The following is an 18,704-nucleotide window of genomic DNA, read 5'->3' as shown; positions in this document are numbered from 1 at the left end:
TTTTACTTTGTGTCTTAGAGTTCTGTGGCAAAACCTCATATAATTGTAGCAGGAGCTGCCACGGTAAGTTACACATATATGAGGAATTTTAGTCAAGAAGAAAGTCCTATTAGGATGACTTTAATGCTGTCAAATTGGTTACCTAATAAAGTTTTTAAACTCATTTTGTAATAAAAATATACTCTCAGTGAATTTGCTGTTACAACAAGTAGTTCTAAAATATCAGGTGTATTTTATTATAGCTGTGCAATGTACAGTACTTGCTTTTTGGCAGCAATACTGGTTGATAACATTGATTAGCTTGAACCTAGCTAATAAGCTAGCATTGTTCATTTTAAAAAAGTTAAATGCAAATACTTGCTTACTAACTGAGAATAATCTTTAATAAACACTTTTCAGTCACAGAATAGTGCTTTGGAGCATGGTCCAATTGGGAATGCTCTTTTTGAGCATTCATAATTCCTTTAGGCTTATATGGGCTGCAGCATCACAAAAAACAAGGCTGGCATGGACTTTAAGAGGTCTCCTAACCCATCTGTGTGACACAAGGCAGGATCACTTATACCTGTGTTGCCCTTGATAAGAGTCAACCAGTTCTTTAAAGCTTCCAGGGGCAGATCTCAACAGCTCCCCTAAGTCATCTATTCTAGTAGTTGGCTGGTACTGGGAGTCAAGAGTTGAATGACTGCTCATTTGATTTTTGAAAAATCAAATTTTTTTTTTAATTTTTGAAAAACCAAATATACATTAAGTTGACTATTATATACTCTGCATTTGAATGGTCTCTTTAAATGTAATTATCTATCTAAACAGCTGCTTAGTCCAAAAGAAATATTTAGCACTTTAAAAGTGAATACTAAGAAAAATAATCTAGCTTTATAAAAATAATGAAAAGTAGCTACTAAAGAGCAAAGGAATAGTTAATTAAGAGTCCTCAGACATACAGGTACTGAATCTCTTTCTTTATTTCTCCAGTGGTCTATCAAGATTCATAATGGCAGCAATGAAGCCCTCGCACAGTATAAAATCAATATCACTTCAATTGCACCTCTTTTGGAAAAATTAGCGAAAACTAGTGATGTTTACTGGGTCTTACAAGGTAAAGTAACGAACAGTAGGTAATAATTTGTACTGTCACCTCTGTTGAATCATTGTTTTGTAGGCTATGGGAGACTTAGCCCATATGGCTTACTTGCAGGGTAAAAAGGGCGTTGGTTGAAGTCCAGTCTGGCCTTTCTTGTAGCCCTAACTAGCAGGAGCCTAAGTAGCTCTTCATAGTGATGGAGATTTAAAACTCACCCAGGAAAATGTTTTGCCTTCTGAACTCTTTAATTCTTTGTTAGCATACTCTCAGGTTCAGTATGGTAGGTCTGTCCTCCCTGTGCTGTGCTCCATACCTGCCTCCTGGGAGTCAAGAACACAGTGCATAAACCAGCTGTATTCCTGTGTTTGTGTTCTATTAAATTTTCAGATTACATAAATAGTAAGAGAGGTTCAGCAAGTGCATTTCTGTGTGTGCCCGGAATGGACATACTCTTGAGAACAGGGACAATTCAAGTCTCTAGCATGAAACTTGCTTCTGAGCACTGATGAGTTAAGATTAAGGGCCAGAAATCATGGTTCACAATGAGTTTGTGAATTTTTTATTATGGGCACCAAGGTTACATTCTTCTGCTTTTTTTCAGTAAAACCATAATACATCCCTGATTTTGAACAGTGAGCTCATAGATAGAATGTGCTCCTGGTTTATCTGCCATAAAACATAGCATTTTAGATTATCATAATCTCAGAATTCTCGCATTCCTTTCAAAACTGTGTTTATTTATAATAGAAGCAATTAGCTGTCAGGCATGGCCCACCATTCTGTTGATAAAGATGCAGTCCCTTTAAGTCATCTCCGAGCTCTTTAATGGAACAAGAAGAGGTGTCTGTACAGAGAGTTGTCTAGACATTGATTGTCCAAAAGTAGGCATGAGGTAGCTGAAGTAAATCACCTTACAGTTCATAGAGTGTGTTTCACCAGAGTAAGAACATCAGCAGCTTTTTGTAGCAACTTACTGATCTCCAGCTGACCTTTTTGATCCACAACCCTGTATAGTTTTATGTTAAGCTCTACATAACTTCTGAAGCCTGCAGCCAGTTAAGTGGTGTTCTGTTTTTTGAAAGGAGAAGCTGGCTTCTTCTGCGGTAATTAATGGGTTTGAGGGGTTTCTTTCTTTTTTCCATGTGTCTATTCTGCTGCCTGTCTTCTGTTCTCTTGGCTTTGGAGTCTGCTTATGCTTTCTCCAAAAGCATAAGCAGCTCTGTACTCCAGCATTATATGCTTTTCATGGATTTGGGAAAATTAAACAGGCATTCATGTCTGGCCAAAGCTTTCTAATCTATAAGTACATATGCATGACTAGGGACTGGCAATAAGAACATTTCATCGTAAACAACTCTAGTTACTGTAACTGTCTCTCATTCTTCGCTGTACATTTTTTTCTGTGCCATTAAACAGTTGTGACTATCTAAATGCCTGTGGAACTTGAGCTAAGCAAATGTCTCTGTCAAGTAGAAGGCTAATGTGCTCATTCTTTGTCCTTTCGCATTCAGATCCTGTTTATGAAGATATGCTGAGCGAAAGTCGGAAAATGATCACTAATGAGAAAATAGATGCTTATAATGAAGCAGCTGTTCATATTCTGAACAGCAGCTCCAGAAATTCCAAAGCTAAAGTTAAAGTGTTCAGTGTATCAAAATTGATAGCACAAGAAACTATCATGAAGTCTACAGATGGTCTGCATCTCCCTGAATCAAGCAGAGATACAGTAAGTGCTTTTATCACCAGTCAACATTGAAAAGTAGTAAAGGTAAAGCAAGATTTTAAGTGAATTTTCTGAAATAGCAGACAATATGAACAGAATGAGGACCACATTCTTCAGGAAATTTTGGTCAGAATTTCTCGGGAGGTGTGAGGGCAGTCAGTTACAGACAATGTTAAAAAAAGCCACAATAGCAAAGATGTTAGTGTGTAGCTATTTCAAAATAGCTGTTAATTGGCTAGATCCTGCATGCAAACTTCATGCCTTCATCTGCATGTATCAGTTAGGGTGAGAATTATTTGTAAAGCAGTACTAAGAAATAAGTCTTAATTTTTCACCTATGTGCCCACATAATTTTGTTCAGTAAGAAGTATATATAAAAATGATACGAAAACAAAACATACGTTTTCCTGATTGTGTGGACTGCAACTGACTTTATTTCTTATTTTATCTTTAACTTGCGAATGTCTGTATGCACATAGTGAGCATGTCTGGGCCTTGTCAGTGTGTTCTTGTGAAAGCGTTCTCTCACTGGGTCACTTCTAGTTCCAGTCCTTCACAGATTTCCGTTTGTTTAAAGTATTGGATGAACTACATACCATCTCACCATAGGTTTCAGTCTCATTGCCATATTTTAGAGTTCCATTACTGTGCCCCTTTAGTGCCCAAGTTTGTGAGCTGTTTTTCATTTGTACTCCATTTAGTTCTTTATAGCTTTACACCCAGTAGAGAGAACCCTGTTATTGTACAAATTAGGATTAGATATTCTTGCTTCCCTGAAGTAGCTCAAGGGTTTCCTGTTTGGAAGAGGTGTTTTGACTGCACTGTTGAATGCAACTAGGTATATGGGGTACAGTGAAATTTTACGTGTGTAATGATAGGGGAGAATTGCATATGTTTTATGCCAGTGCATGGTCTCGAAGACTTATTACAATGAAAATGTTAATGCTTTTATTAGTGATTAATTGACAAAACTGCTTATTTCTTTGACAGAATGCGATGATTCTTATGAATGTCTACTGCAATAAGATAATGAAGCCCATTGATGGCTCCTGCTGCCAGCCTCAGCCTCCTCTCACTCTGATACAGAAGTTAGCTTTCTGTTTCTTTACTTTGTCCATTATTGGATATTTAATTATCAGTTTAATTCATCGGAATAATTATCGGAAGAGCAAATCATGCACTGATTTGGAAAGTGGAGAGGAGAAGAAACCTGCCGTCAGCACTCCTAATGTTTCTACTTTAGAGATGCTCTTACACTCCTTCTGCAAACTTGGTCTAATCATGACCTATTTTTATCTATGTGACAGAGCAAATCTTTTCATGAAGGAAAATAAATTTTATACTCATTCATCTTTCTTCATACCAATCGTCTATATCTTGGTTTTGGGGGTATTTTATACTGAAAATACTAAAGAGGTAATGATCATGTTGACATTTGGCTTACAACATTGTTTCCGTGTTTGAGTGTAAATAACTAAATGCTAAATACTGGAAGTTAAATTTTCAAAGTCAGTGTAACTCATCTGCAAAAAAATGCATTCGCAAGCAGTGTAATGGTTGCATGGAATTACATGCAAAAGCTTTTTGAAAGCAAATGGATATGAGTGCTTTTAGCCATTGTCACTGAGTTAAACTGGGACTGAACATAGCTCAGATACAAGAGAGTATATATCACATTAAAATCTGATAGACCCTTATTCGCTAGACAGAAGACTTTTAAGTTGAGACCTATTTACCCATAAAGTGGTTTATTGTTTTGAACTTTCTCTCCTCATTTTGTAGATGTTCCTTGTACTTTTTGGAATAGCAACACTCTTGTTTTGTTTTGCATTAGACTAAAGTGTTAAATAGAGAGCAGACTGATGAATGGAAGGGCTGGATGCAACTTGTTATTTTGATTTATCATATCTCTGGAGCAAGCACTGTAAGTGATTTGAATTTATCTTTTTCTTTTTTTTAATGGGAGGGCAATTTGTATATGTTACTTCAAAAGAAAGACAGTGGAAATGTGTATTAAAATTGAATAGAATGAATAACTAATGCTGCTGTTCCTGTAGTTTTTAAAACACTATCGGCAGGATTTGATTTCTTTGTATGTAAGTGTGGATTTCATTGATATGAGCACTTCGTGCATTGCTTGACCAGAGAAAAAGTATACCCTAAATAAGGTAGAATATTATGTTGATTTATTTTTAATTGCTGGCAACACTTCCTTTTTATGTTGTGAACTTGAACCTGCTGAAGGCAAGCTTTCAGAGAGTCCCTCTTAAGTCTATCTTAGCTGGTCATAAAATGTGGAAAGTGTAGAGCAATAAATGAACAGATTCATTTTAACGTTGAAGAGGTTTAGGGCACCAACAGAGCCTAGTAAGAAACAGGGAATTGTAGGATAATGTTTCTTTTCTTAGTTAAACCCGATTTACTGCAATGTAGAAAAAGCATTAAATAGAGGGGGAAAATGGAAAGCTAAAAGTATTTATGTGAACATTTATAAAAGTTATCTATTTTTCTCAACAGTTTTTGCCTGTGTACATGCACATTCGAGTTTTGGTTGCTGCATATCTGTTCCAAACAGGTTATGGACACTTCTCATATTTTTGGATAAAAGGGGACTTTGGTGTATACAGAGTTTGTCAGGTAAGAACATCTGTTTACTGCTTTCATAAAGAAATTTGTTCAGATAGCACAATATCCATAGTGTATCTTTACTCCCTAAGTAATTTGATATCAGAATACTTAACCAAGGTTTTCACATTTAAAGTGACTATTGTTTCTATGTAAACTGGCCTGTTTAATTGGTAATGTTTATCTCATACTAACATGTAGTATATAAATGATACTTAAAATCTAAGTATGTAAGCTTTAAAATATCAAGACAAATATTTCCCAGTATACAGCAATGGATTTTTCATTGCAGTAGCAATTTGCAATAGATTACAATATATAAGCAATGATCCAGGCATGCTTCCAGCGACTGTGTTGGAGCTTACATTTGTTAATAAAGGAAATGAATATCCATACCATAATGATGCTGGAGAAACTAACCTACTTTTGAAGTTTCCTTCCCAGTGTGTGATGTAGCAGTTTAAAATTATTTAAAAAAATATTTATTTCTTTTATTTCTGTTAAGTTTTATATTGTCATGTAACTTGGGTCATCGTGCTCATTAAAAATATGTCTGTAGCCTAATTGCAGCACTGGTAATGGCATTACACAAGTGTTAGCAGATCTAGCTGGGTAGCTGTGGGAGTGAAAGCACGGAGGCTTTAAACACATCCAGCAACTGGAATACTCAGTCCCCAGCCTGGGGAATAATCGGTTCTGGTTTACCTTGTTTTCAGTGCTCTCTCTACCCAAGTAGGCCAGTATAGAACAGGAGGTCCACTACTACATAATCAGCCTGCAGTCTTACATTGCATTGTTGGTATTCCCTGAGATATTTATCCATGTTTCAGCTGAAATATAATCAGCATGTGAGATGTAAAATACATAAATATTTTCATACAGTGCTAAAAAAACATGTCCCCCATCTCCCTCAGCTGTGCCTCCCAGTTTATATATCCTATGTCTTCTCTCCTCTGACACTCTTCAGGTTTTATTTCGTCTCAATTTCTTGGTTGTGGTATTGTGCATAGTGATGGACCGACCTTATCAGTTCTACTACTTTGTGCCATTAGTCACTGTCTGGTTTATGATCATTTATGCCACCTTAGCTATATGGCCTCAGATAGTCCAGAAAAAAGCAAATGGTAAGATTATTTTTTTATTTATTTCTGCTATAAAACATTTGCATGTTATTAACGATAGCCATAGAGAAAATGGTATTGTTGGATCTCAATCTCTTTGTAACATAGTCAAAATATGCTAATCCATCTATTCACAGAAATACAGTTTGTCATAGATGAGCTATGTGTCAGTTAGAAAATGTAACAGCTGATAAATAAAGTCTGACTCTGGCTACAGTCATATTAGAATACTTTTTAATAGGTTTTGAACATCAGAAATGTGTTTGATTAAAAGTTGTAATACTACTGAATGCAAACTAAAAGCATAGGTTACCCTGTCCATGCTAGCTGAGCTGTCCATTATTGCTGTAATGTACTAATGGGTACAGCATGAGCAGTGAGCATTTAGATTTTCCCACTCTGCATCACCAATATGTCTCATCCATCTTGAGCACCAATTCTTGCCACATCCTGCCAAATAAGGATGGGGGGTGTGTTATCTTAGATTAAGTGAACTATCAGCAGTATGACTGGTGATATGGGTATTTTGAGTAAAAATCAAAGTGAATCCTGGTTTATCTTATGCATTGCAGTTCATTGAAAAGCTGTCATCAAGTGGTAAATGCTTATTTAATTCACCTAAATTAGAACTAAAACCTTTAGAGGCCTAGGTCCTCCTTCCGTGTTGGTGGAGTAATATCCAAATTTTATAGTCTGCAGGTGCGACAATAAAATATAACAAATGCATGCTAGGAATAGATGTAAAAATATAATTAGAGAGTAGTTTTGCAAGATACTTCAAAGGCAAATAGCTCTAGTGTTTTCTGGTTTTTCCTGCGAAGGCGCTTCTGTTCCAGATACAGACAAATTACTGTTCTGTACTGCAGATTAAGTGTCTCCTGAAACTAGAAAATCTTTCAGTGACTACGTTCACTTGTTTATGTCCCAGTTTACAGCTGCCAATTTATATGGTGAGAGAGTGAGAGATGATCCCTATTGCAATGTTGAGGCTTCATAGAGCTTAATATCAGTTAATAGCTTTGAGGAGCAGATTTCAGGCTTCCTTTCACAAGGTACTTGTCCCTAATGACCTGCAGTTGAGCTTTGGAATACAGCTGGTACCTCAGAGTTTAATAATGTATGCTCTATTCACCTAACATTACAAAAGCTGTTGGGCATTTTCGTTTATTTATTTATTTACATTCTCCTGGAACAAGGACTGCTGTTCAGTGTTTGGGCAATCATGCTTTAAAATAGTGTTTCTGGTTGAACACCCAAGTTCTCTTCTTTCTGTTTGTATGTTGTCCCTGTTTGAGACACGAGACTTAATTTAGGATTTAATAGGTTTTTAATTGCTATGAATGTTTCATTTAATTGCTTAAAGCAAAATTTAATATGTAAATGAGGTTAGTGCTGAAATATCGCTGGTAATATTTGAACATTGATTATTTAATGTGTCCTAGGGTTTGCCATTGAAAAATTGCTGACTATATACTGATTAGTTTATTTCTTCATCAGGAAACTGCTTGTGGCACTTTGGTTTACTGCTGAAACTGATTTGCTTACTGACATGTATATATTTTCTGTCATATTCTCAGGTTTGTAAAGTTTTACTATTTTTATCCTTAATAACCTTAGAGTATATTGCCTATCCCTACTCTTTAATGTGCTCATAGCTGATACATTTGTTCCTATATCATAAAGATAGAAGAAGAAAAATGGAACCTGTCTGTTTCTTTTCGTATTTGAATCGGTGCGGATGCTGGAAAAACTACAATTCTGTATCTATCTTACTCATTTGTAATGCTTGACATGTTTTCAGTATACTACTACAAACGTAATAAATACAAAAGTCTATGCTTTGGGTTTCAGGTGGGGTTATTTCTTTTATGTGCTTAAAGTTACTGGCATTTGCTAGCATACGGTGAAACACATGGTGATCTGGTGGTATGAAGATCTGTGTCTCTTAGAGACTGGGTTTTGGCTTTAATACCTTATCAAAAGACTGCTTCTCATGCTAAATTAATTTAGTGACTTACTGCATGCCGCAAGTGTAGCTGACAGAAATAAAGACAGAGTTTGGCACGCCGGGATGTTACAGGGGGGGTTGTGTGGTTTTAATCCCCCATTTTTTTTAAGCCTGTTGAACTGTAGTCTTTGGCAGAGTATGCATTTGTTATTCCAACACATCAGTCGATCTCTCCCTTTAAGCCTGCAAGCACAAAATGGGAAGACCTTTATAGAAAGCAAAACTGAAACTCTCTCATCTGAAGAAGTATTTCTGGTTTTGTTCAATTGGTTCGTTTTTTTCTTTTTCGGGGGGAGTGCCTTCTAAGAAGCCTGTTACTTAGGTAAGGTCAGCCAGCTAGTGAAGCACATAAGTGGTAATACTAAAAGAAAGCATATTGTTTTAAATGTAGTAAATATAGTTGACATCAGTGTTAACGCTTTTGCCCTGTTTGTTTTTTACAGGGTGCATTTGAGAAGATATTTTCCTTTTGGCCACTGTCCAAGTGTTTTGAACTGAATGGGAATGTCTATGAATGGTGGTTTAGGTGGAAGTTGGATCGATATGTATGTAACATTTGTATAAAGTTAGACTGCTGTTTTACATGTATTTTTTAATCTAGGGGGACAGGGTGGTGAGGGAAAGCAGGAGTTTGTCCCAGTGGGTTGTTTAATAGAAGACTAAGTTGCATCCATCTTCTGCAAATGTCTGTCAAAGCCTTGCTTAAAAGAGGGGTGTTGATTTGTTTGCTGTTGGATCCTGCTTTTAAAAAAGTCATAAAGTGACCTAGATTTGGCTTTTCTCAAAAAATTTGAATGCGAAAATGTAACACCTGTAGCACTTTGGGGTATTGGAATACAAGGCAGATTATCATGGTGACTTTCCTAACAGTATTTTTTGAAAGTTGTATCAATTAAGGATTTTTTTGTTGGTTTTTTTTTTTAAGATAACCTTCAAAACACTTTTAAAATCAGGGTCTTGATGCCCAAACCAGACTATTCTTGTGCAGTGAAAGATGTCCAGCCCATGGCAGGGGGGTTGGAACTATGTGATCTTTAAGATCCCTACCAAGCCAAACCCTTCTGTGATTCTATGATATTTTAAAATGGTTTTCCAGTGGAAAAGTACTTTAAAGTTACTGACCCTAAAATATGGGGGCACAGAACAGGGAGACACTGGTCTTCTTTTTTGCCTTCTTGGTAAGGTAAGTGAAGTTCCTAATATGGGAGCATTTATCTGCTAGCCTTATCCTTACCGGGATTGCTTGCACACTTCTCCCTCTGGCATTCTTCATTTGTGGAGCACACACTATTGTCAAGTCCCAGGTTGCTCCCATCAGCAGCGCACACTGCGTTAAGATGTTTCAGCCTTGGAGCTTTGCTGTTGTGAACAGTGTGTATTCTGTGATGCAGCAGCATCAAGAGGAAGTCTCAAAAACGAAATAGTGAAGACAAGCACCACATGGGCCTGAAACAGTGTTGTGTAGCTAGCTAATGAGAACTTGGCATGAGATCGGAAAACACTCTGAAGAGCTGCGTCTGTGAGACAGGGAAGCACTTGTAATGCTTCTTGGATGTTTTCACCTGCCAACTTGGGAGAAGGCCAGAGACTTGTGGTTTTCCCCAGAGAAAGCTCTTTTCAATGCTAGCATAGATTGCAGAGGACATAGTAGGTACTTGAAAGCTTCTTGAAATTTCATTGTCATGTCTTTAATGCTCTGTGAAGCATTAGTAACTACTTCTATTTGTAGTTTTTTGAGTTAAAACTTAAGCTTATGATGACCTATTTTAGAAAGCCCGTTTTTGGTTGCTTCAGTAGATCTGGCACAGGATCATTTGAAACCTAAGCTTTGGTATTACAAATAATTTATCCTGTAGCATTTCTATTAGGAGTTTGTACCTAAAGTCCTTGTAAAACCCGTGAAATGTTCACTGCAGTCTGTTTGTCTTTTACAGGTGGTTTTTCATGGGATGCTGTTCGCTTTTATTTATCTGGCATTACAGAAACGTCAGATGATATCAGAAGGAAAAGGAGATCCTCTTTTCTCCAACAGAGTTTCAAATGTTTTATTATTTATTTCAGTTGTATCCTTTTTGGTATGTACCCAGTATAACTAGTATGATTAGGTTTATAAACCTCTAAACAACAAGTTTTCGAAGTTCTTCTTTAGAAAATACATTGATTTAAAAAGTCAAATCTTGATGTGTATTTTTGCACAGCCTGACCTATTTACTCACTGAAATAGTTTTCCTTTCAGTCAACTGTAGATGAAAACATCATAACTCTTTTCAATTCACTGCAAAGGTTACAAGAAAATTGGTCCATGAAAGTGATATGGTAGATAATGCAGCTCTTACCTCTGCTCTTGATTGCTTGTCTTATTTGTGATAAAAAATTTGTCAACAGTATGCCTGTATCTTAGGGTATGACCAAGTTCAGTATTTGTCACTTGCAAAGAACAATTTGAGAGAAACACAAAATGATTTTTTCTATTAAAATATTTTCTAATATTACTATTTCACTTTTTCCTACTAAGCAAAACATAGTTTTTTATATTACTGTCTCACGTATTAGTGAACCAACTACTTAGGGCTGAAACACTTCAAAATAGCATACCTCTTGTTTAATTTTTAAACATTACATATAATTGCTACACAGACTGATGTTTGTGTCTTTTAGGCCTACTCTATTTGGGCTAGTAGCTGTAAAAACAAGACAGAGTGCAACGAGCTACATCCTTCTGTTTCTGTGGTGCAGGTAATTAAAATTATGGTCCTTTTCCTTACAGTGATAGAATCTACTCTGTTACTGTTTGAGCTCTTTTAGAAATTGTTTTTAAGTATATTTTTGCTTTAGCATGCAATGTCAGCTTCATTCAAATGTCTGAAAGTGAAAAAGGGTTTAACTGTGTTGCTTGCTGGTTTTCATTGCCTCTAAGCACTGAAATCACAGACTGTGATTATGCTTTTGATTAACCATGACGTCCTTAGTGTAGGTTTTATAGGCACTGTTTAAGTCCAGACCAAACTTCTGAGTAATTGCATAGCAGTGGAAAAGTAGACAGCTGTGGAGAAGAAAAAGTGTTTGTGAGGTATTAGTGTAGGAAGCACCTATGGGACTCTTCAGTCACTTTTAGGGAGGGAAGAGGTTGGCCACAGAGGCATGAGTGTGGTTTTCTGAAACTTAGATATTCCTCTTACTGTGTCTCCTGCCCCTCTATACCACAGCTGTCTGGCTCTGTTGCCGCTGTTTCCTTTGCTTAGCAGTGTGTCCTGCCCTCTTGAGGGGGCAGCATGTATGACTTAATTTTTTAATATGAATTTGTCCATCTTGGCACCCTCTCTTTAAAAATTGAGGGTTAAGTCAGATTCGTGACCACCTTAATTTTGGGCTGTCATGGTATGACATGTTTTGTGACCATACCTTGTAGGTGTATAGTGGTACCTATCAACATCAAGACTGTGATTGTACTGAAGATGTAAATATGATTTGCTATGCTATAAGAATGCATGTGTGGGATTTGCAGTTTCAAGACTGACTTTAAGTGTAAACTGCATGGATTTTTGTTTTGTTTATATACTTACCAGATTTTAAAGACAATTTAATGCATGATGCACTTCACTTTACACAGTGAAAAGGAATAAACATTTTGTGTGTGTGTAACCTGCTTGTCATCCACAGTCACTTTTTCTTCTTTTAATTCTTTCAAAATAGATTTTAGCTTTCATCCTCATCAGGAACATTCCTGGCTACATCCGATCTGTGTATAGCTCATTCTTTGCCTGGTTTGGCAAAATTTCTCTAGAGGTGAGTAGAGCAATCAGAACTACGGTGAATTGAAATGTAAGGTGGTTTTATGAATTGTGGTATAACACGTAAATAGTGAAAACATTTATTGCCTTATTTAATACCATGCTGCTGTGTTTGACCTCTTTCAGCATTGTAGCTTCTGTCTACATTTAAAAATCATAGCTGAAATATCTCACAGTAGCAAAGCTATTTCTTATGTTGTTTGTGGGGGGGAGTTTAGAGTTGTGAGAATGGGGATTTAATGCTGGAGTAAGGTGTGGTGGGTATGCAGTTGGTAGATAAAAGTTTAAGCCAGTTGAAGAATCATCATGAATCTGACTAATGCAAGTACACTTACGTATTTGCCCTAGAAAGCTTTCCTGCATTAATAAACAAACGAAACATTACAAGCAAAACCCTTCTTAGTGCAGATGTTATCTTGTTCCATTGAGTGTGTATTCTGAAACAGTAGGAATTACCTTGCTTTCCATTTGATCTGCTGCCTAATAATATTAAATGTTTCATTTTATTATATTTACTAAAATGCATTTTAAAAAGGGAAACAAACTCACAGGACAAACTCATTTTGGTACTATACTTATGCAGTACAACTTTGAATTGTTTTTTAAAGGATGACATTTTCACTGTTGTGATTCCTGGTGACCTTGAAGGTGCTGATCATGACCAACTCTAGGAGCTATTGCATTCATCAGCAGTTGCAGTATTGTCTTCTGTTTGCAAGCATATTAGTTCAGTTCCTTGCCACAGAGCAGCTGAGCAGAGTTGTATTCCCCATCTCTCCTGACGTAGTGTAGATGATGCTGCCCTGTGCTGTATTTGGTTAAGGACTAGGCAAACCCATTTTGCAATGTACTGTGACAGATTAATAGTTTTGTCTTAAGAGCAAAGAAAGGCATGTGGAAAACAGCTTCTCAAAGTATGTTTAATCTGACTTAAGCAGAAGTGTAGTGTGTCAGTTGATGCAACAGTAATAGTCATGGTTTTATGTAAGAAAACATATCTATATAAGCATTATTAAGCGCACTCTCTTTTTCTTTCAGCTTTTCATTTGTCAATACCATATTTGGCTGGCAGCAGACACAAAGGGGATCTTGGTGCTCATTCCTGGATATCCGATGTTTAATGTTCTTGTCAGCACTTTCATCTTTGTGTGTGTGGCACATGAAATTTCTCAGATCACCAATGATCTGGCACAGATTGTGGTTCCTAAAGACAACTCAACTCTGCTGAAGAGGTTGCTGTGTGTAGCTGGATTTTTCTCTGGACTACACCTCTTCTCAGCAATGCAAGATCAGTCAAGACATTGACTTGAACAGATTCTTGGAAACTTTCTTCAGGTTTATTTTGTGTCTGCCTGAACAAAAATTCTCAACTGGAGATACAAGAAGACATTTAAGTGTGTGGAAAACAAATGTATATAGTGCGAATGTACATATTTTGTGTGGAAACAGCCTTCTCAAACGATCTGAGAGCCAAGAATGCACTGTACAGAATTGCATGTGAAAATGAGTCTTTTCTACTGAATATATGTTCCTGTTTACATACATGTTTAAACATGACATGAAGAAGTGAAGTTAAATGGTTGAGCAATACCATGGGCATATCATGGAATTACCTTTAACATGGGTCAGCTGAACAAAGAGTGGATGTTAGTGGAGAACTGCCCTCACGTGACACATGCCGAAATCATTCTCATCAAGGAATAAAGAAGAGCAAACGTGTGATGCTTCGGTAACAGTCACCTTTAGCTGATGTGAAACACGAAGTTACTGGTAAACCAGGGCATTTTTCTGAACGAAATGGTAATGTAGAAATGAGTATCTTGAGTGGAGATAGTGTATATTATGTGAAACCCTTTATACGCAGGAATAAAAAGTCATCACCAATTCAGCAATTTAAGATTATACAGGTTTACATAACAGTTTGTGGGGTTTTCTTTTTGTGTTTTTTTTTTTTTTTTTGAGATGTTTTCAGCAATTACGGTGAATTCTGAGGTGATATTTTTTTTCCCTACAAATTGTTTGCTTTTTCATACGTTTTCCACTAACTCCTTTAACTCTGTGCAATTCTTTGTAAAATCTCAGTGAACAAACAGATAGTTTTCAGAGACTTGGTTCAAGATGGAGAATTTCTTCCAACCTTTTCTGGTCAGAGGGAATGCCGTCGTAACCATTCCATCAGATCTTAAGGGAGAACAGGGGAATGATGATCTTTGAACCTCTGAGTTGTGGGTGACCTCGAATGAGGTCTCATTGGGGAACTGGTGCCATATTTTATCCTGTAATAATATTTTAACTTTCAAGAAGGCAAGTCAGTCTGTTGATATCACAAGGAAGAGGGACTGTGGTCGTCTTGTTGTGTGCAGATGGCTGAGTCTCTGAATTACAAATGAAATGAGATTAGAGATATTTGGAGGAACCTTTTCCCCTACCCATTTTAAGAGTGCCCATCTTTCTTACAGACTCTTTGCTTTATCATAAAAACTAAAACTGAAAGAATGGCCCTTCAGTGTGGCAGTGACAAGCTGCAATTTATGTTCCACTTAGTGAAGTTATGCTCATTTCTTTAGTGTTTGTGGTTTTGGTTCATGTCACAGCTTGACCTCTGGTTGCTTTTTCATTTTATTCTTCTGCTGATCACTTGTTATCAGTCAAAAACACAAACACAATATTATGTTCTAAGCATTTGTGCAATTATGTATGATTATAAACAATATGAACCCTAATTTGTACTATCATAGAACAGGTTTGGGGTGGAAAGGATCACCTAGTTCCAACCCCTGCCACGGGCAGGGACACCTTCCACTAGACCGGGTTGCTCCAAGCCCTGTCCAACCTGGCCTTGAACACTGCCAGGAACAGGGCAGCCACAGCTTCTCTGGGCAACCTGTACCAGTGTTTCACCATGTCACATACATGGCTTTGATCTTATACTCGTTTAAAAACTGAATTCAAACTTGCAGCCACCAATGTGTGTGAAAAATTAAACAACAAAAAAAAATATTGTGATAAGAATGGCTTCAAATTTTTCGGTTGGAAACAGTTTCTTTTAAAAATTGACCAGCTCATCATAAGAAATCATTCACTTCCCCCAGTTTCAGCAGTTTTACTGCCAGCCGTTTTGAAGCTATGGGAAAGAGACTCAGCCATTTGTTCTTTGCATGCATAAATTCCAACACTTGGAAAGTCAACCTACTTAACTGGCTGCAAGAAATGGTGCTGGCAAACGCTGCAGTGGGGGCAGGATGCGTAACCTCCATCTCTGCCAGTATTAGGAGCAACGGGGAAATTGTGAGTTTGAGAGAGACTTTCTGTTTTGTTCTTCACAACCTAAGTATTGTAGATATAATTTTATTTATCTTCTGTACAGACTTGGTTAAAAGATTTATTTTTAATGTTTGAAATAATGCACTTGTTTACTATTACTGTATGTGAGGTAAATATATTTTCTTTTCAGGTCATGTAAAAATATGAAGTAATTTAAACATTAAATAAATGTGCTGTGGATGCTTATTTTTGTAATGGGAACAGCATCAATTAAGTACAAACTCTTCATTGCTTGACTCCAGCTGGGCTACAGTTCACTGTCCTGCCTGCCTTAAATTACAGATTAGTACTGTGGTTTCCCCAGAGTGGTATTTTGGATTCAATTACTTCAACTGAAGGGTAGATACTTGCTTATACCACAGATTACTTCAGAGAACACAGTGCAGGAAGAAAGATTCTCCTGTAGGACATCAGTGTCCCGGGTCTGATGAAGTTCCAGCTCTAGTAGCCAAAACTACCCTGGAGCTCAGAGGACAGTAGCAGAATTCTGGAGTGGAGGGGTCAGGTACTTTTTCGTACTGGGTTACAAGCTGGAAGCTGCTGCAGAGCTCTGCATGAAAGCAGAGGAATGGACTTGGCTTTTCTTCAGTCTGGCAATGTAAAGAAACCCATCCTTAAGATTTATCTTAAAAAAATTTATCTTTTAATTTAGCTACTTGGGTCCCACAGTACATAGAAGGGGCTCCTTAAGCAAAGGATACAGCTCCTTGTATGATCAGGAAAATAACAACTAACATGGGCACCAGAGCCAAGTGGTGCAAATACTCTCTGTGCTTTCAACATCTCCCCAGTTGGCTCTTGGACACTTACCACCACTATCACTGTCCGGGCTTTTAACAACTGTGCCACAAAGTTGTTCAGGCATCATCATGTATAATAATGAGGCAGCAACAACATCACTACTTCATGTTTTTCTATTTATTAGATTTTACATTTCACGTATTTACAAAGACATCTGTAGTGCTTTCTATCTGATTTGGTTGCAACTGTCACTTCATCAACACAATATCAGTTTCATACAGTCATCGTACATCATTAAGAGGATGGGAATGTACTGTTTTAACTATCACCACTTTCAACTGTTACTAATTCTTTAACCATTAAGTGTCTTTAGCCAGCTTTATAAATCTATGCTTCCCTAGTAATTGTTTTAAAAAGTAAAAATAAATATTTTGTTATTAAACTTACCTCAAATAAATGAACCTTTCTATCATGAAATAGTTCAGGTGTGCTTAATACTCAAGTCACCTACACCAGGAGATTCTTTTCAGAACAGGTGGAGCCCCCCCCAGCACATACTGATTCCTCATACATGTACATAACAGCTTCAGAAATTTCCTTAAATATATTGGCACTGTTACATATTAATACAGGTAAGATGGGAGCAGCTTAACTGGTAGGTAATTGATTGTCACATCGGCCTCAAGTTATCAGAAATTGTTATGATCTAGACCCAATACTATTTACAAAGTTTCATCTTACATTGCATTAAAAATCATTATTTAAAATCCATTCCATTCATTTCTGTTGGAAAGCACTGAGCCCATGGTTTGAAAACAGTCATAGAAACTAATCGAACCAAGGGAAAAAACAAATGTTTACTGGACTCGGATTGCTCAGAACAGGGATAAAAGCTGTATATTTGTAATTTCCTATATGTCTCAGTGTGCAGGTCCCCAGTTCACTTTTCACTGATACAAGCTGCTGGAAAGGGCTTTCTTAGGAGGCTGGCTGGCTGACTGATGAAACCCCTTTCCCTGGTCCCTTTTGGATGAGGTAGGTGGGCATGATGCATGCTGCTTTGAAGCCGAGTACGAATGGCTCTTTGTTCCGACTGTTTCAACAACTAACTTGGTTTTCAACTTCTGCAGCTGTAGCTGAGCTACGTCTTCTAGCAGAACAACCACCAGCATTATGCCTGTGGCTAGGGGCATTTGTTAACACATTCTGTAGGTCATGCTTGGCATTTAGGGCAGCCTTGTAAACTCTTGATGTTTAAGGCTTGACAATATACAAGTGCCTACAATGTATGGGGTGCTGACTGTACACCTTGCTGCAAGAGTCATACTCATTGCATAAAATGTGTCTAAAAAGCAGCCCAGGACTTGTTCTAACTATCCACTGAGGTGTTGCAGTCAGGTCTAAGCCTGTTAACACCATTGTTTGCTTAAAAATTGACATAAATAAGTTTTTGTGTTTTGAATAAACAGGGTCATAACCATAAAACATTAAAGAAAAAAAACCAGGGACTACTTTGTAAAAACACCAAACACTTACAATCTTATTTTCCAGTTTCTTTTTAGTCTCAGTCTTAAATTCCTGTGTTACTCCCAATTTATCTTAGCAGAGACCTCAGAAACCTCAGCTAAGGCAATGCAGCCAGCATTTAGCAATTAGAAAGCAGATGCAGCTTTCTGCTTACATGGCAATGTCCTGATGAACATACAGCTTCTGAAAGAGAGAACACTGCAGAGAAAAGGCAAAGTGTGTCAGCTCAAACCAGTACAGTGCTGCTAGTTCAAACCCCAAGTGCTGTTGGTGTGAGCTGGAGACAGTGAAGTCCTGTGTTACATTGTATTTGACGATTTAAAGAAGCATCAGAAAAATAAAATACACAGAAAAGCGTCAGGAGATAAATTATCACCAGCTACTGACAAATGAGGCAACCTCAGTTCAGCTCCTTTTAACAAAGTTGGGATTATTAAGCTTTTGGCTGCACAAACACCTCTCAAAGTCAGCACCTCCAGAAAGGTGTGTGTTTAATCAATTCCTTTTTAAGATGCTAAAAAATAACCCCTGGTTTATTTGATAACTCATTCTCCCACAACTCTGTTTGCTCCAGAAAGAATAAAGAATGTGGAAAATGTTATAAGAAATAAACTGCATCGGGGCATCAGCAACATCACACAGACAAAAATGTAAAGGGTATGTTTAAAGAGTTGAAAGTCCGTAACAAAAGTTTCTCTTGCTTATCTGCAGTCACTAATTTCTGCCTGCAGTAGTTTGTAACAGTCTTTTCTAACATAAC

At 37.2% G+C, this 18,704-nt stretch overlaps 1 protein-coding gene across 2 annotated transcripts in view; it reads left to right on the top strand.

Annotated features, from left to right (window-relative positions):
• The window catches only part of CASD1 (CAS1 domain containing 1), a 37,344-nt gene that overhangs the window by 13,781 nt on the left and 4,859 nt on the right, over positions 1-18,704 (top strand). Inside the window, exons 6-18 of one of the 2 annotated variants that reach the window (XR_009724968.1) lie at positions 19-63; positions 976-1,099; positions 2,596-2,810; positions 3,798-4,223; positions 4,642-4,731; positions 5,325-5,444; positions 6,400-6,556; positions 8,051-8,130; positions 9,005-9,106; positions 10,496-10,636; positions 11,220-11,297; positions 12,255-12,347; positions 13,391-13,931. Coding sequence is in view for 1 of the 2 variants with exons in the window: in XM_061350067.1 (XP_061206051.1) it covers positions 19-63; positions 976-1,099; positions 2,596-2,810; positions 3,798-4,223; positions 4,642-4,731; positions 5,325-5,444; positions 6,400-6,556; positions 8,051-8,130; positions 9,005-9,106; positions 10,496-10,636; positions 11,220-11,297; positions 12,255-12,347; positions 13,391-13,657 (1,938 nt within the window). In the remaining variant the exon portion in view is untranslated. Of the gene's footprint in view, positions 1-18; positions 64-975; positions 1,100-2,595; positions 2,811-3,797; positions 4,224-4,641; positions 4,732-5,324; positions 5,445-6,399; positions 6,557-8,050; positions 8,131-9,004; positions 9,107-10,495; positions 10,637-11,219; positions 11,298-12,254; positions 12,348-13,390; positions 14,261-18,704 lie in introns of those variants that run through there. The other variant, XM_061350067.1, reaches the window with a different exon arrangement.

Source organism: Neopsephotus bourkii, unplaced genomic scaffold (assembly GCF_033783945.1).
Source record: "Neopsephotus bourkii isolate Nb327-2 ecotype Australia unplaced genomic scaffold, CSIRO-AGI_Nbou_v1 NB_479, whole genome shotgun sequence".
Lineage (NCBI taxonomy): Eukaryota > Metazoa > Chordata > Aves > Psittaciformes > Psittacidae > Neopsephotus > Neopsephotus bourkii.
Note: the sequence above shows the minus strand (reverse complement) of the source record. Positions and strands in the feature narration are given on the sequence as shown.